This window comes from Varanus komodoensis, unplaced genomic scaffold, assembly GCF_004798865.1.
Source record: "Varanus komodoensis strain SLA01 unplaced genomic scaffold, ASM479886v1 scaffold7_1, whole genome shotgun sequence".
Lineage (NCBI taxonomy): Eukaryota > Metazoa > Chordata > Lepidosauria > Squamata > Varanidae > Varanus > Varanus komodoensis.
The window spans coordinates 3,522,489-3,544,153 of record NW_025336479.1 but is presented as its reverse complement, the minus strand read 5'-3'; the positions used below and the strand labels follow the sequence as shown (position 1 = coordinate 3,544,153).

The window sequence follows — 21,665 nt, the reverse complement described above, 5'->3', positions numbered from 1 at the left end:
AGACAACACAAAAATCACAGCATACATAAGTTTTAAACTGATGGCTCTTTTCCTAATTATTTTCTGAAAAACCAAGGTAAATTGTGTACATCTTGTAAGAACCAAGTACAACAATAACAAGGAAAACACATCAGATAATAGGAAAGAGAGATCATATAACATAAGGCAATGGGTTGTCTATCTAGTCCAGCATTATGTACACAGCTGCCTGTGGGAAGTGAACAAGTAGGATATGAGTGCAATAGATTAGATTATTACAGCATCATATTATTCGCATTTCCCAGCAACTACAATCTGGAAGCATTCTTCCTCAGTACCAGGAGTAGCATATAGTGATCATGACTAGCAGACATTAACCTGGTTTGCATGATACTATAATCCAGCACAGATAACTAGCCATGGCGGGTTGTTGTCACCCTAGGTGAACCTAGACACCTTTCTGCTGGATGGCTTCTTTTTCAGGAACAAGACATCTTGATAACACATGCTTTGTTCAGTCACTGATGGGTTGTTGTTACAGCCAAACCCAAGGAGCAGTTTCATCATGGGTTGTGAGAAATGGCTAGGAAGCCACTCAGCAGGAGTAGTGAAACCCCATTCCACCGCCAGTGAAAGCCTCTTCATCAGTGGCCAAACAACACTTCAGAGCAACTGTTACTGGTTTGCTACCTTTGCTTGTTTTTGGCCTCTGAAAATTGAGCACTTGTGTTCATATTTAAATTATAAATACAGTAGTAGTAGCAATAGTACTGGTCATTCACAAGTGCACTTTTACAACTGCCTTGTATGTATACCCTTACCTAGACAAATTCTTTGTCTGTTTCAGCCATCAAACAGAGCAGCAAGGTAAAGGGTGTAAAAGAAGGACAAAGTGAGACTCCATAGAACCAGTGTGGTGCAGTGGTTAAGTGCATGGGACTGGGACTCAGACGACCTGGGTTCTAGTCCCCGCTCAGCCATGGAGCCAACTGGGTGACTTTGGGCCAGTCACAGACTCTCAGCCCAACCTACCTCACAGGGTTGTTGTTGTGGGGGATAAGATGGGGGAGGAGAGATGATGTAAGCTGCCTTGAGCCCTTTGTAGGAAAAAGGCAGGATATAAATTGAAAAATAAAAAAAAACTAATTCACACACAGCCTTCTAGCTGTCACTTGAAAAGCACTATCAAAGGGGGAGAAACTGCAGCACAAAGTGCACCAAAAGGGTGGGGAGCACAGTATCTCCCCATTGGCTTTTCAATGTTGAACAGACAGTGTTCTCTACATTTCTGAGTCTCCAACTACTTCAGAGGGGAGAGATATTAACTCTCCCCATTTTAGGGGCTCCTTTTGGAATGTTTACTACTGTCCCTTACAGTTCTTTAAAAACTGCAGAACTATATGCAACTATAACAGCTGAGATATAGATGGCACCAAAATGTATGAAAATTTAAAGGGTGGGATATAAACGGAGGGGATCTTTGCATACCATAACTACTTCATTACTACAGGTCCACAAATATTCTTTATTTACTTCATTGTTATATTTCACATACATTTTCGTAAAAAAAAAACCTCACAATAACCACAGTATTATATGTTCTGAAAGGGACCCATGAAAAGAGTGAAAATAATATTTTTCCTTTCTTGAGCAGCTGAAGACTTGGGGAAGTGTTGAAAAGGTAAAGTGTACTGAGACATGTCAGTTCTGCAGGACATATTCCTGGAGTCTTCTCCCCCATGAACTTCTCTAATCTCCTTTTAAAGCCACCAAAGTTGGTGGCCATCACTATATCATGTGGTAGCAAGTACTTCCTTATATCTGTCCTGAATTTTCCATCATTCATGATATGGTCCCAGGTTGTAATATTAGGAGAGAAACCACTTCTCCATATCATGCATAATTTGGCATACCTCCATGAATACTCCCAACACTCACCTTTTTTCTAAGCAAAACAGTCCAAGTCATTAAGATTCCTTCTACCATTCAGACGCAGGACAACAATACGCTCACGGCAAATAAGCATTCTTCCCCAGCTGATCTCCTTGGGCATTTCACTTCTCCACCACACATTTCAACAGTTCAGGGACAAAAATGCACTAATCGCATGAGCACAAACGGATTTCCCAAACACAGACACTTTCCATTCATGTTTAACAGGAAATAATGATCCTGTCACAAGTTAGATCAGCTGATCAAAAGGAAGAAACCGGATATGAATTCTGGGAAGTGTAGTTCTAAAAGTTTCTTCACGAAAACCAGTACTAGCAAATGGCCAGTACCGGTTACTTTACTTTCTTTACTTCAGTAATTAATTTGAAAGGAAATCTATGACCCAAAGATGTTTATAGTTTCACTGAATGTTAAAATATGTCTCAAGATAAATAAGGCAGCATTTTTCCCCTCCTTTTAGCTAAAGTTTGAGTAAAATTTGTTCTAGATAATTTGACCTGGGAAATGGGAAGCCTAGAGTTGATTTTATATTGTTCGGAATTTATATTGTTCTGAATATTGTTGTGAATTTGCTCAAAAATGGTTAGATATAGCAAAATCCAATATGCATCTGTTCAGAAGCAAGTCCACAGAGGTCAATGGGGTTTCGTCCCACATGTAGAATTGTAATATTAGTCTTAAATCCAGCGCTGGTTTTCTTTCCCTTCCTGGTTCTCAGCAGGAAACTGCAAGGGGGAGTTCCTCCCGTGTATGCCCTCCCAGATCAGCAGACAGAAGCAATTCCATTCATGGAATGACAGTGCTGGATCCCATCTTTGGTTTATTAATTTTAGATGTACTGTCAACCACTTAGGATAATGCTTGCAGTACACATCTTTCAATGCAAAGGATGTTCTTAGTAGTAGTTGTTATTGCTGCTGATAAAACTGAATATTCAGACAAACTATCTGGTAGAGTGTTCCTGGAATTGCCTGTGAAGAATAGAATGTTTAACTGGTCCTCCACATCATGATTTCCCTATCCTGTCTGAAGCGCTAGTTTTTTGCATGGAAGGAGTTCATAGTATTCCAACATTTGGTCTTCCACTTACAGTATGGAATAGTACCATCACAGAAATTCTGAACCACATGATGCATCTGCATGTGCAGATAGTATTCCACTAATCCTATGCTTAGTCTGTCACATTTTTAACGAGGGACACTCAGTGCTATGTTAGCAATTACACTGCCAAGAAAAAAAAAATCAGCAAATCATGCCTGGCCTACAGCTCCAAGTTTGAAAGGCCGCCCTTCTCAGATTTCTGCTGTTATGCAGCCATTAAAATCACATGCTTTGGTCAGGACTTTTTTAAAAAATTACAATCCTAGTTACAATACAACCTCATCTCATTTTATCCAATAATTTTATCCAGGCAACTGGTAGATCCCCCCTCCCACCCCAAATATGCTATTAGCAACATCTGTTGCTTCAAGCTGGTAATTCCCAAACATTTGGTTTGGAAGCAGCATGCTGCAGAAGCCTTCCCAGCAAGTGATCCGACAGCTGACAACATTGCCAGTTTAATATATAAAACAAGCAAGCAGGGCTTATTTTATTTGGGCATTTAAGTTACTAGTCACTGTTTTCAGCTGCAAGCCTAAACACATTGCTAAGTATGAGTAACAGAATATAATAGGACATACTTTCAGATAGGCATTTCAGGATATTGTGAATTCTCTGTATTGAGAATGAACTATTTTGGGGGGGCTTAAAGATTTCATTACTCATACATAGCACTTTATTTTTCCATCACATAAAGGAAGTGGTGCAGTTAGAACTGCACTTTAGGGCAGAAGTCCAGGGATCCTCAAATGATGCCCCCACCCCCAGATAGTGGCAGGTGATAAAGATATTAGGGCAACAGGAGCAACCTCTAATCAAGATGGTGCTATGACTTAAGTCAGTTAAAATAGAGAGCTGCAGATGCTTAGAGTTTTCTTTTTAAATCAGGGTTGACTAACAGTTGTGGATGGAACACATCAAGAATATAGAAGCAGTTGTACAGAAAGGAATGGCACATAGGAACAGGAAAAGAAACATTTGTTGTATGCTTCATAACTGAAGTAATATACATTTCACAACCATGTGAATGTGACAGCATAACATTAACCAGATCTTAAAATTATTTGGCTCTATCACTGCATTTGTATTTGACTGTAGTCCACTTCTTGACAATTCCCAATGAGGTTCGGTGAGAAAGCAACACAGCAGGCTTGCTGATAATACTTTTCAGTTCAGCAGAAGATTCACAATGGGAACAGACCATCACTGGTGCATAAAGTGATTACAAATATCACTAGTGAAGTGGAATATCACTTGTACATTTTAAAGGATACCCCTTGTATTTCTCTATTGTCCCTATTTCAGATTATCACCATTTCGTAAAACAAAATGACCACCAGTTATTTTTGAGAACTGTCAGCTCCATTAACAAATCACTTATAAATTTTGCATCCAAGAAATCAACTAACTCAGCATTACCTCTATTTTGAGAACCAATGTGGTATACTGGTTAGAACAGTGGTCTGAGATTCAAGAGATTTAGGTATACTCCATAATATCACAGATTTCTGAAATGCTAATCTTGCAATTTTACTTGTCATTCATATTCTGATGCATCAACTGCAATGTTCAATACCCTTACCTCAAGTAAACCAATTGCCTATAGTGTGAATTTTCTTTGGGACTACTCCAGAGGAACTAAATCTGTGTGGTCAGTTTGTGAATGTTTGTCTTTGCTAAAATCAACACAAATATTTATCAAGTTCATAGAGCTTTAAGTTGGAAGAGGGCTACAGAAGGCCATCAGGTACAACCCACTGCTTGTCTCCCATTCAGATTCTAACCAGGCCTGACCCTTTTTAGCTTCCAAGATTAGGCAGGCTCAGGCACTTCTGGCTATACGAAAGTCATTTCCAGAATAATCCAGCCATTGTTTGTATTACACACAGCAAGGGAAAAGAGGCTAGAGCTATTGTAAAGTTATTTCCCAATACCTGAAGCAGCACAGAGTACCGTACACCCGGTTTCCTTTATTTCAGACTATCAGCTTCTCATAGAACTTAAGTCATTTCCTTTCATTTCAGGACCTCCAGTTTTGTGTATGGAACAGTATGGTCCCAGCAAATCCAATAACTGCAGATTCTATGTTATGTAAAAGTTTCTAACAAGGAAGCTCTGGGGAGTGGGAAAAACTTACATTTCTAACAAGTTAACATCCTTAAGATTCAAACTCAGGCTCTTTCAGACCATACACTCAAGGTGTTTGCTCGAGGGTAAATGCTGCAAAGCAAACAGTATTTTTTCAGGCAAGTGACTCCATCTTCACACTCTAACCAAGGTAAATATTCACCATTAAAAAAAAAAATCTTATAATGTCCGGCTTGAAAATTTCCAAGGCTTCCTCACCATCTTGTGTCATTTTGATTGATCCTAACAAACATACTGCCTTATTAGAGATTAAGATTCTTGGCCTTGTTTAATAAAGCAACACTGCTACCTATGCTTTTCCTTTGTCTAGGATCTCTTAGTAACTAATCATGGCCTCATTACAAACACAAACAACAAGCACCACCTCCTTGGAAGTGGCGGGCGCCGCACCGGCCCTCAGCGCTTAACTCGGCGCGAAAAGCAGTGGGCGGAGCAGAAACCAGCCACGCCCCTCCAGCCTCACACCTCTTCTATGCGGCAGGGCTAAAAAAATCATATCCGCTTCACGCCCCTTGGCCCCACCCTTTCTCCTCGCACGCTACGTGCGCGCCCCCAAACACTCAACTTCCTTTTTTCCTTCACCGCCATTTTGAGTCCAATATTTCATCTATTTGGGCAAACATTCACGTTAGTACCAACATTTAACAACACTTAAAAATGTACTCTACATATTTATAAGCAACATTCACTATACCTCTTTTGTACTTGTTGGCATTTAAAAAATAATAGTATCCGAGCTCGGGAAAATACATATAATCCCTTCCGGGGTTTCGTCCTAACGGCATCTAAGCATTCAAAGCTGATAATAGTTGCCGTCTTCCTCCATTTGTTCCAGTTCCGCTAAAGATATCTTTTCTATCACCATGTCCCGTTCAAAAAGGGGGAACGTAATTAAACTTAATTTAACTCTTGAGATAACTGCCGAGCGTGGGAAGGTTCCAGATTACTTCCGGGGCAGCGGCGGCCATTTTGTGAGGTTTAAGTGCTTGAGGAAGGGCGGCGCCTCGTTCATTTGCTCGTGGCGGCGCTCGGAGATGGAGGCGTCTGAGTGAAGTCAGGTCCGCGTGCTTCAAACCGACTACAGCAGGTCCGTGACACTTCCGGGCCTCATTGCAAAGCCTTTCCTGTGGTCTTGGTCGCGGAGTCCCTGCTGTAGTCGTTTCTCCAAGTCATCCTCGTCTTTCCCGCCCGTTCGCCATGAGTTACGGGCGACCGCCGCCGGACGTGGAGGGTATGACCTCGCTGAAGGTGGACAACCTGACATACCGCACTTCTCCGGACACGCTCCGGCGCGTCTTCGAGAAGTACGGCCGTGTGGGGGATGTGTACATTCCCCGAGATCGCTACACCAAGGAGAGTCGCGGGTTCGCCTTCGTGCGTTTTCACGACAAACGCGACGCGGAGGACGCTATGGATGCCATGGACGGAGCCGTGCTCGACGGGCGGGAATTGCGTGTCCAGATGGCACGTTATGGCCGACCCCCAGATTCCCATCACAGCCGACGGGGACCCCCTCCGCGCCGGTACGGTAGTGGTGGCTACGGACGTCGCAGTAGGAGGTGAGGATTGGCTGGGAACATGGCGGGGGGTGGCAGCTGCGATGGAGGTGAGAAGCGACAGATCGGGAAGAACGACTCAAAGGGGTCGAAGAGGTGTGGAAGAGCGGATTATGGGTGCTTATAGATGTGAGAGTTCTGAAATGGGGGTGGAGCGTGAGCCATTTGGGACGGAGAAAGGCTTACAGCGACGTAGCAGGCGGCAAAGTTACTTTGGGTAAGACCGGCGGGAAAGTAACTTAAACCACGTGATGTCGGAGGGTAAGGGATCGAAGAGGTGGCCTAGGATTTCCTCGTGTTTTAGCGCGGTGAAGAATGCTCCCGAAGGTAAATAATACAGGATTTTCTGGCAATTATCCAATTTCTCGCCCTTTTTCCCCCCCTGGTACACGCAGCCCAAGAAGACGGCGCCGCAGCCGATCCCGAAGCAGGAGCCGATCCAGATCCCGAAGCAGATCGCGTTACAGTCGCTCCAAATCGAGATCTCGCACACGATCCAGGTCTCGTTCAACTTCCAAGTCCAGATCGGCCAGGAGATCGAAGTCCAAGTCCTCATCTGTTTCCAGGTCTCGTTCGCGTTCGAGATCCCGGTCCAGGTCAAGAAGTCCTCCACCTGTTTCCAAGAGAGAATCGAAGTCAAGATCCCGTTCGAAGAGCCCCCCTAAGTCTCCCGAAGAGGAAGGAGCTGTGTCATCCTAAGAAAATGGTAACGTGTCTGGCATTCTGTTGTGTTTGCATGCTTTACTGTAGCGATTCAGCAGGTATTGGTCCTTCATGTAGCATTCTAGAGCAAGTAATTCCTAATGGGGCATGTTCCTTTCTGAGGAGGGCATTTTAGTTTATGGCTAATCAAGGGTATCTTTGTGTTTTGTTGCAATTAATAGCTTGCTTTTTAATATCTATTGTTTGAGACGCAACCTATTTCTGAAAATGACTATTTTCTTACTGTTCTTATCCAACATCTGCATTTTCCCCTTTAAAGCTGCGGTCTCCTGTTTGCTTAAAGAATATTGGCCAGTATTGCAGATTTTAACTGATTTGGCTGATCCTCCAGGGACCAGTTTCTGTGGGCGTGTATTGGAGCAGGTTTGTCTTTAAATGTTAAAGATACACTATCCTGTTAATGAAGAATCAGCGGTTACAGAGTTCATCAGCAAATACTCTTAGAAGTGGAAATTGAAATGCAGGAGTTGATGGAAACCAGTTTCTTCTCCAGTGCAATTGTGGGCTTGTAAGGAGATGCTGGGTGGGGAAAATGGATAGTGTGTCTTTAACCTCCCTCAAATTGTTTGGTCCTTTTTTTTCAAAGGAAGGGGGCCTAGAACTGTTAAGGTTTCACAACTATTTAACGGCTCCTCAAGGTTTTGAATAAGAACTAACAAGTAATTTCTGTGAATCGGGCTGGATTCAGATTTAAGGGTGGTTTGATCTTAGCCCGACAGCATGTAATGTGATTAGTGGAGGTTCAACAGTAATTCCAAAAATTTCATGTTTGCATTAGTATTTGTGATGGTGGGAGGGTGGGTAATGCACATTTTCTAAAATATGGTGAGCCAAGGCCAGTATTATTAGAAATCTAATAACATCCCTAAAATATAGAAAATATACAGTGGGTACCCTTGCTGAACTATAGCTTTTTCACACCTAGATACATCAAATAGATGAGAAACCTACATAAAGGATGCCTTTGGAGGAGAAATGATCATATGAATCACCAGTCCATTGGAGAGACCCCAGCACAAGCAACCAGCTGTTGAAAAGGTTATTTTGTAACACTTTGTCTAACTTTTTACTTTACTTTTGAGCCTCAAATAGCAGACTTTTACTTTTATGTGCCATTTTGTTGCTATTATTCAAATTTCTTGTAATTTAGTGGAGTGAACGACTACAGATTTCATTATTGGCTTGGATATTTGAGGTAAAACTTCATTTTTGTTCATTTAGTGCTGACTTGTTTGCAAATAAAATTGGTAACTAACTTGCTGCCTCAGAGTTCTCAGAGAAATATGCAGCTTTAATTAGCTTAATGCTGTCCAAATGTTCAGTTTTTGCCTTTATTCTCCAGTTCCAAAATTTTAAATTCAAATGCATTAGGTTGAAATAGTATCTTCAAGTCAAACATTAAACTTTACAGCTGACAATTATTTTGAAAGAATTGTTTTTATCAGACAAAATTCTAATCTCTTCTCTTATGTATTTTTGTGCACTAGGCGCAGTTGTGTAGCAGTTGAGTAATGCTGGTTAGCTGTTAAGGTGGCGTGTTGCAGTGCAGAGTGCTTGGCTGTTTCCTGTTTTCTCCTGATTGCTCCTGTAACGATGCCTTGTCGTGCAGAAACAAATGGCTGTCCTGTTAGTTAAAATTGCCTGACAACTGCACTTCCAGTCACCCGGGCCTTGCATAAAAATAACGGAGCATACAGTGAGCACATCTAGCTGGTGATAAACACACCTTATTTTTCCAGAATGGTAAATTAGACCATCTACATATGTGAACTTGCATATAAAAACGTAATGTTAAAGCATTTTATCCATTCCTCTAAGTATCAATTTGGAGTATCTCTTATAACATTCTGTACTATAACCACTGTGTCTGTAGTTTAATAAACACTTTCTTGGTGTTCATTTTTTGAACTCTAATGTCCTGAGTCAGTTTTGTCTATCAGAATGTGAAGAGATCTTGTGTTGCTTTCAGAAAATAATTTGTAATATGTTAATTCATCTTTTATAGATAATAAAGCTCAACAGACTAACATTCCTGTGGAATCAATTTGGGTGGCTTCTTGGAGCTACTTGGGGGATTAGAGTTAGGTAGGTCTGTCCAAATTAGAGATTTCCTGAGTAGTGATTTAAGATGACTCCTACCCAGATCATATGATCTTAAAATATGCAAAGACAATCTAATGCCCTCCAGATACTTTGGATTACAACTCCCATAATCCCTAACTGGGCCATGGTAGCAATGATACATAGGAGCTGTTGAACAGATCTGAGGGGCACCAGATTTCTTACTTGTGTATAGAGTATGGGTAATATCCCATGATGGTCATTCTGAAGGGATCTGCCAGTGGAACAGAGGCATTGATGGGCAATTCCTTGTGCATCAAATCTGCTGCTGGTGGGTAGTATACATGGTTAAGAATGACCTCCCTGTTGATAGTGGACCTTTTCCATCAGCAGAGTGACCACCATTGGATACAGTCCTAATGGGGCACTGTTCAACTGCCTCTGTTTTGGGGGAAGAGTTTAGCATTTGGATGGGTAACTTTGGGACTTAGAGGAAGAGTGCTACTAGAAAGTTGCTCTCTGCAAGGTGCTACAGAAGCATATTTTCCAATTGGTAGTAGTTGCATCAAACATGATTTGCTAGGTATTTCACAGCCAGACAAGTTAGAGGTAAAAATATGTTTATTTCTAAACCACAAAAACAAAATTTTAACTCAAAACAGGCGATCAGACTTCATTGCTTGAATGCTCCTGATAATCATCATTTCGATAGTGTGTCTCCCTGGAAGAGAAGAGCCTGCCAGTTGTTCCTTGTTGGCCTCAAATGACTGCAAGGGCACAAAGATGCTTTCCAACTCCCACTTGTAGAGTAATGCTTCAATAGACCAGTCAGCACTGAAAAAAGACAGATACCTTTGATTCAAAGCATAATTTTTAGTTGCCAAATTTCTATGAAGACTAGTCTCAGCAATATTTCAGATAATGTATACCTTAGCTGTGTGTATTTTAGATTTTAAAAAGTGAAGATAACTTACCATTATAATTCTAAAATTCATCTTGGGGCAATACTATCAGGCTAATTAAAATATGCAAGCTTTTGATACCCATATTCCTTCATCTGATGATGAAGCTAGCTTGTCTGTGAAAGTGCTTGGAACTTAACATGGGAATAGATTTTGCACATCCATACCTTCTGACTTGGTAAGTAGTCCAGACCTGAGTGTGTGGATTCTTCTCCATTAGGTAGTGCAGTGTACTCAGAATATCTTCAAAGTCTGTCAAATAATGCAAGACGCATTTAGTGTAATATTGGTGTACATGTGTTAACAGTGGCTTATTTCTAACTGCTGGCCTAAAACTAACATTTAATAAACTACAGTTTTAATTTTTGTGAACGTTATAATAAACTTTATCATAGGTATTCTGGAATACTGTTATTGTACACCTTCATTCAAAGAGCTTGTTTACATTGCTTTGTACTAAAGTGGTAGGCAGGGCCTTTTGAGTCCTGAAACCTGTTTTTGCATATTTCTATGGTTTATGCAAATGTATGCATCATTGCTTATAATTATTTAAGGCTTGTTAATTGTCTTGAACTAAAGTTATGTTGCAAAGACATTTTGGACTATTGTCTCAAAGAGCAGAGTGTTTTCCTGTATTCTTGTTTCAAAGTCAAACTGCTGCCTAATCCACATCTGAAGGGTAACTGAAGAGTAAACTTTTGTCCATTCATTACAGGGAAAGGCTATAGGTCAGTGCATATAGATGGTACCAGGTGCAATCCCTGGCATCTCCAGGCAGGATTAGGAAAGAAGAGAACCTCTCCCAGTCAGTGTCAACAGCCCTGGCCTAGCTGGACCAGCAATATTGACTATAAGCTGCTTTCCAATCATTTCCCTTAGAAATAGCCAACAGCTGTATTGTGGAGGTTGCACACCCTTTGCTGAGCAAAATAGATTTTTTTTTTAAATAAAAGGGTCATACAATAGCAAGACCTTGCTGGAGTACAGAGGATTCTTGCTATCTGTTAAATACCACTGTAAAAGCTCAGTGAGTAATATAACAGTAGGACTTCCTTGTACTTTCCTTTTGTGAAAACTACTTAGTTTTTTTTTCCTGTTCTGCTTGGAAGATAACCAATGTTCCAATTCAGGAGAGGTATGCCTAAAGTTTTTTTTTTTTTTTTAATTTGGTTTTGGGATTGAATTCTTAGTATGTTAACTAAGAAGATCTTTGATGAAAGTTGTGGAAAAACTTAGAACTGTCTTTGAGAATTCATGGAAAGCAGAAGTGCTAAATTATGAGAAAGGCTAATGTCCCTATCCAGCAAAGGGGAAAAAATGATGAACCTGGGAATTACAGGCAACAAGACATCAATCCCTGGAAAAATTCTAGAGCAAATTATAAAACAGTCTGCAAATTCCTTGACACTGCAGTAATTACCAGAAACCAACATAGATTTTTCAAGAACAAATCCTGTCAGACTTAAATTTTTTTTACTGGGTAACCTCCCAAATGAACTGGAACGCTGTGGACATTATCTAGACTTTAGCAAAGCCTTCAACAAAGTGTCCCATGACATTCTGATTACCAAACTAGAAAAAAGTGGGTTACATAGTGCAACCATTAGGTGGATCCACAATTGTGGCAGCATTCAAGCTCAAGCATGCTCATCAATGGCACATTCTCAGACGGGTCAGGTGACTGGTGGGGTGCCAAAGGATTCTGTTCTGGGATAGGTGGTCTTCAACATTTTTGTTAATGATTTAAATGAAATACAAGGAAAGATATTTAACTTAGCAGATGACACGATTGGATGGAATAGCAAATGCCCTGGAAGACAGAGATAAGATACAGGGTAACTGCAACAGGTTAGAATGCTGGGCAGAGAGCAAAATAAAATCACTAGGGAACAAATGCCCCAAGTCCTCCACTTGGGTGCAAGAAACCAAATGCACTGCTATAAGATGGGGAATACTCTGCTCAACAATACTGCAAATGTGAAGAATCTTGGGGGTTTTTTTAGATCGCAAGCTCAATATGAGCCAACAATGTGATGCAGCTGCAAAAGGGGGAAATGCTATTTTAGGTTGCATTAACAGAAGTGTAACTTCCAAAAGACAAGAAGCAATAATCTTGCTGTACTTGGTACAAGTCAGACTTCATCTAAAGAATGGTGTCCAGTTCTGGACACCTTAAGTTTCAAAAGATGGAGAGAAGCTAAAAGGATAGTGAAGAGGGAAATGACGATTCAGGGACTGGAGGCAAAGCCCTATGAGGAAAGATTGAGAGAACTGGGCATCTTCAGCCTCAAGAAGAGACTTAGTGGTGATAAAGCAGTACTCTACAGGTACCTTGAAAGGCTGTCACAAAGAGGAAGGACAAGATCTCATCCATTCCAGAGTGCAGGGCACAATTAAAAAGAACCCAGATTTAGACTAGACACCAAGAACGTCTTCACTGTCACAGCAATACAACAATGGAACCTAGGGCATGCTGTGGGCTGTCCCTCACTAAAGACATTCAGAAAGCCTCTGGACAGTCCTCTGGGTGGGATGGTGTGACTGAGTGTTCTGCATGCAGCAAGGGGTTGGATCCAATGGCCTGGTGCCTTCCAACTCTGAGTCCATGAAAAGATCTCAGTCTGATAGTCATTGTTAGTTAATTCAGACAATGCTAGTCTAGATGGACTAACAGTTGGAAGGTCCATTGTGTATTCATGGTACAACATAGAAATAAATTGAGATTTGCTAGATTGCAAGGAGTACTTCCAGGAACTAAGGAATAACATTTAGTCCTAAAGTTATTCAATCTTTGTAGGGCTATTTCACAGCTCCAATTAATTGGTTAAGTTTTACCATTTGATCAAATGGTAGAGTTTCAACCATACTTGTATTATATGTAACCCACAGGATAGCCACCTCTAAGAGATCCAGTGGTTGTACTAGAGGCAGTATATAACTAGCCTAACAGTTACAGCAAGGGCTTTTGCAGGAGGGAAGATGCTGTTTTGTTCCTTATGTCAATTGCTTGTTTCCATCTTGGTTGTATTTTACTGTATAAGAGTAACATGCACCTAAGTGGATAGAGACCCCAACATATTTGTGCTATAAATTCTTAAACCTCTAAGGTCATGAGAATAACTGAAGAATTATCACTGGGTTTCATAGCCACTACTCGCACTGGAGTATTTAGTATCAATTTCTACACTATCATGCACAGCAGTGGATTGAAGATAAATACAATGACCATCACTGAAACATTTACCTGCTGGTTCAAAAAATACATCCGATGCCAACACAATGTCCACTGGAGGCAAGGCCAATAGAGTGGGGGATACATGGCCCCAAGTGAGTCCCATAACATGCACCCCAGAGAGGTTGTTCATTTGACAGCTTCTTTGACAGTTGTCCAAACACTGAGGGAACTCTGCATTATCTGACAAAATTGTTTCTGCTCCACATTTTGCTGCCACTATCCCAGGAAGACTCACACCTGCACCAATCTGTGAAGTAAAATTGGTTTGTAGCATATCAAGTTTAATACTAAATTCAAAGCAGAGTTCAGGGTGGCACTCGAGTGTGGGTGGTCACTTTTTTGGGGAGCTAAAGCTGCAGTCCTATACACATTGACTAGGAAGTCAGTCCCAGTAAATGCAGTATAACCAAGAGACATGTATAGGACTGAAATTAATGAGCCGAATGACAACACTAGCAGTTTATTCAGGGCATTTTACTGGAAGTAGCTGCACCATTGCACATGTCAATTCCTAAAGTACTTGTTACCTTTAAAGCTTTTCAGAAGAAAATCTATGATGTTGTGTTTCATTCAGAAACAAACAGCAGCAACAATCTACATATGGTCTAAAGCTATTGATTCATATTGCAGCTGTACAGCAGGAAAACTTAGATGAGGAAATAGATACACCAGTTCACACTCAGTAATTTCTTAGTTTTGCTCCACCAGTAACACTTTAACAAGCAGCACACATATATAGCACAGAATAATCTAAAATACATTGCTTTCCTTTTCTATTTTAAATGTGGGTTAGGGAGATATACCCAGCAGTGTATGTTCCTGTCACGGTTGAAGTCATGAAGCGATTTCTGTGGCTACTTCCACTTCATTATGCTTGTTAGAATCCTAAGTGTTGGGTAATGCAAAAATAGAAGCTTTCGGGTGAAATCCTATGGAAGTTTAGACAGAAAAAGACCTACAATTCCCAGCATGCTCCAACCAGCTCCAACAGCTATGTTGTTTGGGGCTGCTAGTCCAACACATCTGGAGGGCACCAGTCTGAGGAATGCTATCTAGCAGCATTGCAAACTTTTTATCAGTTGACATAAAATGCAATTTCTATAGAAGCACCATGAAACATTTGACATTTTTAACCTTATCCAAGGCAAGTGCTGAGCTAGAAACTAGCCAGTCATACAGTAACCACATTTATTCATGTTGTCCATGTGTCCCACCAGCATGAGGCTTCAGTCTGAACCTAACATAGCTGTTAGAGCAAAGATATTTAAACTAAAAAGCTTCCTGCTAAAATTAAATGTACAAATGTTGGAACATTATAGTTTTTTAAAGGTTCTGATTTCACACTGTGCTGCTGGAATCAAAGGCACATTTACCTCCAAAATTCTCTTTCCACGGACTAATCTTCTATGGAACCAGACATACTGGGCCAGGACCACAGCACAGGGCCAAACATACATGCCATAGTGTGGATTAAGGACCTGAAAAAAGAGCTCTTGCTGTAATACATAGTCATGTTGGACATATTTTAAAAAGAAATGTATGAGGTCTCCATTTTTCTTTACCCATAATTCGTTTTGTATCAGAAAATTCAAATAGTTCAGCCTAAATAGTTTGTAAAAAAAACTACACAGTCTGAAGCCCGATCCGCCAACCAACAGGACCTCCGTCTTGTCTGGACTGAGCTTCAGTTTATTGGCTCTCATCCAGCCCATTACCTCGGCCAAGCACCGGTTCAGCACAGCCACTGCCTCACCTGGTTTAGTGGAAAATGAGAGGTAGAGCTGGGTATCATCAGCATACTGATGATTCCGCAGCCCACACCTCCTGATGACCTCTCCCAGCAGTTTCATATAGATGTTAAACAGCAAAGGGGACAAAATGGAGCCCTGTGGTACTCCATGGCATAGCTGCCATGGCACAGAGTCATAGTCCCCCAGCACTATCTTCTGGAATCGGCCGTTGAGATAGGAGCGGAACCACTGCAAAGCAGTGCCTCCGACCCCCAATCCCGCTAGCCTATCCAGAAGGATACCACGGTCGATGGTACCAAAGCTGCTGAGAGGTCCAGAAGAACCAACAGGGACACACTCCCCCCGTCTTTCTCCCTGCACAGGTCATCGTACAGGGCGACCAAGGCAGACTCAGTACCGTACCTGGGTCTGAAGCCAGACTGAAATGGGTCCAGATAATCAGTTTCATCCAAGAGAACTTGGAGTTGTCCCGCTACCACCCGCTCTAACACCTTGCCCAGAAACGGGATGTTGGCCACTGGTCTATAGTTAGTGGCCATCTCTGGATCCAGTGACGCTTTCTTCAGGACCGGGTGGACTACCGCCTCCTTTAAAGGGGCAGGCACCTGACCCTCCCTCAGAGAAGCATTAACCACTTCCAAGATCCAGGTTCCAATCCCGTGCTTGGAATTATTTATTAACCAAGACGGGCAAGGGTCCAACAGGCAAGTGGTGGGACGTACTCGTCCAAGCACCTTGTCCACATCATCGGGCCACAATAACTGAAATTCATCCAATAATTCTGGACCAGACGGCAGCATTGGCGTCTCCCCAGAAACCTCTGATTCATTAGTGGAGTTACTTGCAGCTAAAGTTTTCCTTCTGGGTATATAAAAGCAGCTGTCGTCATTGATTGGAATCTGTCACACAGCAATACACCTTACAGGTTGAACAGAAGGTATTATTCCACAGCCCTGCAATATTCTATGCAGTGCCAGTGAAATCCATAGAACAAGTTGTGTAAGATGCTGGGTGCAGAGAGATATTACATACATAACCATGTTTTGATAGTAATTATTTAAATGATAGTAACAATAGCTATATTAACACTTGTTCACATGATCATGTAATACTGCTGTGGGAGCAGGTGTAATAACTTCCATGACTTCCTTTTGTTAGAATTTCTGTGGGCCCATAGGGGCATAAGCGGATAATAGCACCCTAAGTCAAATCAAGCCAGGCTGATTTGCAAAATGGAAGCAAAATGACAAAGGTGAAGCAGTCATGCTTTGGGCGCATCCAGAGAAGGGAAGACTCCCTGGAGAAGACAATCATGTTAGACTCTAACGGTTAGAGGATGCTGAAGGCAGAACAAAAAAAGGAAGACCAAATATGAGATGGCTTGATTCCATAAAGAAAGCTGCAGCCTTTTGTTTACAAACCTCAGCAGGGCTATCAAAGACAGAACATTCTGGAGGGCATTCATTCATAGGTAATCACATAACAACAGAATAATTACAGTCACCATCAAAAGCAGGAAACAATTATTATGGAAGTGTCCATTTGCCTTTACTAAATGAACCTACATAAACAGGAAGAAAAGTTAGCAATAAAAGTCCTTGGAAGCAAAGAATATACAAACACAGATAAAATATATTGACACACATTTTCTGTTTTAGAAAATTATCTTCCAACTCTTTCACAAATTCATTTTTTTCTTAAAACACCACTTCATAGCTTTGATTCTATTTGGAACATTACTGCAGACATCTACCAGACTTACATATGCCCTAACATTTTTGAGCCAGTTTCAACACACCAGTCTTCCAGATGTGTTAGGCTGCAACTCCCGCTACCCCTGGGCTGGCTAGGGATTAAGGCCGTCCAACAGAATTAGAAGATGGTGGGTTAAGAAAAGTTAACCAATGCAATGAGTAGCTTGGTTTCTTGGTAATAAAAGAACCAGAATCAACAGACATCTGAAGAAAAGAGGGGAAGTTGAAGTACTAGAGTGCCCATTCCATGATTAAGGAAATCCTTCCTCAGCTGACTGCTGCATTCAGCAGGATGACCATTTGTCACAAATGATGCCAGCAGCGTATATTGGAGATAATGCAGTATAACTAATTCCATTTTCCTGGATTCACTGAACTCAATGGTTCATACTACTTGGGAGAAGGTATAAGATTGTATATGAAATGGTTTCTGCTTTCGGGTCAAATGCCTGTAATGTAATATTCTGAAACATTCTTTTCTCCCTGACAACTGCTTTCAGAAACCTTCCATTACTTATGTGCTGCCAAATCTGAAAAATATTTTCTACTGAGGGCCTCTGACTGCAAACAGATGCAACATCCCTTCCAGCCATTTCATTCTTGACTGTAAGATTTTTGTCAGTAGAGGTGCCCTAAGACAAGGTCTCTCAAGATAAAAGGGCAATTGATAGCTAGAAATGTTTTCAATAGGATTAGGATAGCAAAAAAGGAACAGGTGATGCATGATGATGCCTCACCCTTCTGTCCTACTAGGTCTGTCATTTTTGGTCAGTTTCTGCCGGAACTAAATCACAAAAGGAGGCAAGAGCTAACTTTGCAGGATGTTCATAGCACTGTGGTTCTCTTAAACATCTGTAATCTGTTGGAATGTTAATGCATGCAAATAAAACTTTTATCACAGAGACACTGTAAGTCTCCAGTAACCTCAGAATATACGAAAATATGAAAAATGAGGCTGTGCTGGATCAGAACCAATGTTCTGTCCAGACCAACACTCTGTACACAGGATCCCTCAAGCAGGATGGCTACAAGATCTTCGCCTGCCCAAGCTCCTCAGCAGCTGGTGTACACAGACATGTAACACATAATTAGCAAGGCTGGTTGCTACCGATAGCCTCCTCCTCCATGAATTTGTCCAATCCCCTTTTGAAGCCAGCTTGGTGGCATTCCCAGTGGCAGCAAATTCCATAGTTTTAACTATATGTCATGTGAAGAAGTACTTCCTTTTATCTGTCCTAACCCTCCAAACTCAGCTTCATGGGATGACCTCAGATTCCAGTATGATGGGAAGAGAGAAAAATATCTCCCTCTCCACTTTCTTCACCCCATGCTTAATTTCAAACACCTATTATGGGTCTCCCCTTAATCTGCTTTTTTAAAATGGAACAGTCCCAGTTGTTGAAGTTGCTACTCACAGGAGAGTTGCTTCAGCCCCTTGATCATTTCAGTTCTACTTTTTCCAACTCAATAATATCCTTTTTAAGGTAAGGTAGCCAGAACTGTATACAATATTCTAAGTGTGGTCTCATCAAGATTTGTATAAAGGAAATACAATCTTGGTGGTTCTATTTTTTATTCTGTTCCTAATTAGACCTAACACAGCAGCTGCACACTGGGCCAACTCCGTCCAGTCACTATTAGCTCAGACCCCATCAGCCTATGAAGTTGCGCTTGTTTGCCCCAGTATGCATTTCTCTACACTTGCTTACAATGAACTGCATTTGCCATTTTGATGCCCATTTTTCCAGCCTGGAGAGATCCCTTTGGAACTTCTTAGAAAAATGAACCCTAGAAAAGTGATAGAACCACCCCAAAGTTCTCACTGCTCAAAAGTGGGCTGCACACATGTAAAAACTACCTTTTATTCTGCAATTTTAATAAACAAAGTTAAAAACCTCAAGAAGTCCCAGATACTAGGATTATTGCCCAAAATAGTTTTCACTAAGGTGTCCAAAACCAGAATGCAAAAACCAAAGGCAACCGTGTTAACAAGAAGAAAAATGCCAGCAACCATTCAGTGAAATGCCTTTGTCGGACCAACTCAAGGATCATGAAAAAAAAATGTGCAGGGTTTCAGTTTGTTCAGATCTCTTCATCAAGTACCATGCTCCACAAGGCTTATCATCCTATGCAAGTCGAAGCAGAAAAACCTCCTATGACTCAGCAATCCCTAGCAAGTCAAGTTGGGTGCAGAATACTGGTAATTTGAAGCCCCCCTTTTTTTATCTAGGCATAGGATTGCGGCTTTAGGCTTTGATTAGCCAGCCTTTCATCCCCTCCTATTCTGCCACCCCGCAAACTTGCCTTTTGTAACGTTTTGCCTGATTAAAAGATCTTGAAAGCAGCTGGCCTAATAAAGGTATTACACTATTTAAACTGTGGAACCTAACCAGAATGTATCACCAAATGATCCAGATGAAATTTTCGAACTGTTCCAATTGCAGACCCAATTAGCTTGCTTCATATATGCAATATGCCCGCCACTTATTTCTTCTCCTTCTGCATTACATCGTTCCAAACCATGCTTCCTGCATATTCACTGTTATTACTATTAGGGAACGGCACCTCGGGAATAAGGACCAGCAGCTCTGGGTTCCGCTGATCTCTTCCCTCCTCCTCCTCTTGCTCTTCTCCTACAAACCTATATTCTCTCACAGTGACTTTGGATATCGGATCGCTCATTGGAGCCCTTCCCCGTTCAAGGCTCCAGACACTCGCGCAGCCATACCGCGCTTCGGCGCCTTCGCGTACACTTCAAAGAGCTGAGATTGAAGTTTAAGAGGACCATCCGCAGCCAAGACCATCGACGCGTCTTCCGTCGAATCAACCAATCACGGCCAGCAGTGAAGAAGGCGGGACACGAAAGACAGGCGGTGTGGGCGGGGGTGGTTCCTCGTCTCCTTACGCTTCGGAACTGGTTTTCCTGGCATAGATTTGACTGTTCAAAGCTATTATTTGACCTAATGAGATGAGACAGGGCAAGGTTCCTCCAGTGTGTTGTCCTTCCGACATGGTGGATTCCAACTCCTGATTCCGAAGCAATGTGACCAGTGGCTGTAGAGGCTGGGAAGCATGGGAGTTGTGGACCAACACACTGGAAGGGCACTAGGTGGAGTTCACAGTTGAACCTAAAACTTGTCCTGTGCGTGTGTTTGATCAAATCATTTAGAGCACAATTTTACACATATCTACTGAAAAGTATGTCCTACTGAGTTCAATGTTCCTTACTCCAAAGAAAGTGTGTGCAACCTTATTGTAGCATGAGCGGTTGTGTATCAGAAGCCACTTGGTCAGTTGCTCAGCAGTTTTATTTCTGTTTAATATCGCCTTCCAGCTCAGGTTCCCCCTCACCAAGCATGCAGAGGCATACTGCCTCATGGTGTACTCTAGCCTCTGTATCAGGTGGCACCTTTGGGGTTGTAGGAAGAATCTTCCCAAAATTCAAACATCTCCATAAGAATGTAAGAACAGCAGTGCTGGATTAGACCAGGGGCCCATCTAGTCCAACATTCTGTTCAGATGGGAGCCAACAAGCTGCACACAGGATCCCACAAGCAGGACATGAGTGCAACGGCATCCTCCCACTCATGCCCCCCAGCAATCCATGTAACATACACACACTGCCTCTGATACTGGAGAGAGCAACATAGTCATTCGGACTACTAGTCATTCATAGCTTTATCTTCCATTAATCTGTTCAACCCCTGTTCAATACCTTCCACATTGGTGGCCATTACTAGATCTTTACTGCTGATAATGAAGAAATTGAAATTGTGAAAGATTTCACATACTTTTGCTAAGTGATCAATTCAATGGGAGACTGCAGCCAAGAAATCTGAATAATACTGAGACTTGGAAGGGCAGCAATGAAGGAACCAGAAAATATGATTAAGTGTAAGGATGTTTCACTGCAGACCAAGGCCAAGATCATCCATGCTATTGTTTTCCCAGTCACAATGTATGGGTGTGAAAGCTGGACAATGAAGCTAGTTGATAGGAAGAAAATTGATGTGTTTCAAACATGGTGCTGGAGGGGAGCTTTGCAAATACCCTGGACTGACAGAAAGACAAACAGAGCTTTCCCTAGAAGCAAAAGTGACAAAAATGAGGCTGTCACACTTCGGACATATAATGAGAAGGCAAAACTCAGTGGCAAGAGTCTTGCCAGCACGTTAAAGGAATGTCAAAGGCAGAAGATGAAAGGTAAGACCAAATATGAGATGATTGAATCCATACAGGAAGCTACAGCTTTGAACTTGGAAGAACTGAACTGAGCTATCATGGACAGTACAGCTTTCATTCATAGGGTCGCCGTAATTCAGAGACAATTTTCCAACACATAACGACAAATTGGTGGCCATCACTAGATCTTGTAGATGTAAATTCTATAGTTTCACTATGCACTGTGTGAAGAGGTACTTTTCTATCTGTCCTGAATCACC

General features: G+C 41.7%; 3 protein-coding genes across 13 annotated transcripts in view; 1 reads left to right on the top strand and 2 right to left on the bottom strand.

The window, feature by feature from the left end:
• Positions 1 to 6,139, bottom strand: part of MFSD11 (major facilitator superfamily domain containing 11) — a 29,938-nt gene extending 23,799 nt beyond the window's left edge. For 2 of the 3 annotated variants that reach the window (XM_044453604.1, XM_044453606.1), the window contains exon 1: positions 1,918 to 2,129. The gene's annotated coding sequence lies outside the window, so the exon portion shown is untranslated. Of the gene's footprint in view, positions 1 to 1,917; positions 2,130 to 5,875 lie in introns of those variants that run through there. The other variant, XM_044453605.1, reaches the window with a different exon arrangement.
• Positions 6,140 to 6,210: 71 nt separating this feature from the next.
• SRSF2 (serine and arginine rich splicing factor 2) lies at positions 6,211 to 9,368 on the top strand. Of its 7 annotated transcripts, none has more exons than XR_006416944.1 (4): positions 6,211 to 6,740; positions 7,133 to 7,443; positions 8,386 to 8,498; positions 8,948 to 9,368. XR_006416944.1 is itself a non-coding variant. In XM_044453611.1 (3 exons), the coding sequence occupies exons 1-2, from the start codon at positions 6,379 to 6,381 to the stop codon at positions 7,434 to 7,436; spliced, it is 666 nt and encodes a 221-aa protein (XP_044309546.1). In that variant the 5' UTR covers positions 6,211 to 6,378; the 3' UTR covers positions 7,437 to 7,443; positions 8,386 to 9,368. The 7 variants fall into 7 exon arrangements, 3 of the variants coding, with proteins under 3 accessions (XP_044309546.1, XP_044309548.1, XP_044309545.1); XR_006416943.1 differs by adding an exon at positions 7,720 to 7,823 and having other exon boundaries at positions 8,386 to 9,368; XR_006416945.1 differs by having other exon boundaries at positions 7,133 to 7,823.
• A 756-nt stretch (positions 9,369 to 10,124) lies between these two features.
• On the bottom strand, positions 10,125 to 19,968 carry METTL23 (methyltransferase like 23). Of its 3 annotated transcripts, none has more exons than XM_044453608.1 (5): positions 19,952 to 19,968; positions 15,092 to 15,196; positions 13,728 to 13,965; positions 10,651 to 10,735; positions 10,125 to 10,355 (listed from the first exon to the last, which is right to left on the bottom strand). In XM_044453608.1, exons 2-5 carry the CDS (start codon positions 15,173 to 15,175, stop codon positions 10,175 to 10,177), a joined length of 588 nt encoding a protein of 195 aa, XP_044309543.1. In that variant the 5' UTR covers positions 15,176 to 15,196; positions 19,952 to 19,968; the 3' UTR covers positions 10,125 to 10,174. The 3 variants fall into 3 exon arrangements, with proteins under 3 accessions (XP_044309543.1, XP_044309542.1, XP_044309544.1); XM_044453607.1 differs by lacking the exon at positions 19,952 to 19,968 and adding an exon at positions 19,789 to 19,945; XM_044453609.1 differs by lacking the exon at positions 19,952 to 19,968 and adding an exon at positions 19,865 to 19,935.
• Positions 19,969 to 21,665: the final 1,697 nt, after the last annotated feature.

Bases quoted from the DNA above. Each gene is read 5' to 3' on its own strand.
- SRSF2 (XM_044453611.1), top strand. From the start codon at position 6,379: ATGAGTTACGGGCGACCGCCGCCGGACGTGGAGGGTATGACCTCGCTG. The intron at 6,741-7,132 runs GTGAGGATTGGC...TGGTACACGCAG, and splicing joins TACGGACGTCGCAGTAGGAG to CCCAAGAAGACGGCGCCGCA.
- METTL23 (XM_044453607.1), bottom strand. From the start codon at position 19,905: ATGAGCGATCCGATATCCAAAGTCACTGTGAGAGAATATAGGTTTGTA. The intron at 13,966-15,091 runs GTAAATGTGCCT...TTTACTTCACAG, and splicing joins GTGGAAAGAGAATTTTGGAG to ATTGGTGCAGGTGTGAGTCT. The intron at 10,356-10,650 runs GTATGGATGTGC...GTCTTTTTTCAG, and splicing joins ACTACTTACCAAGTCAGAAG to TGCTGACTGGTCTATTGAAG.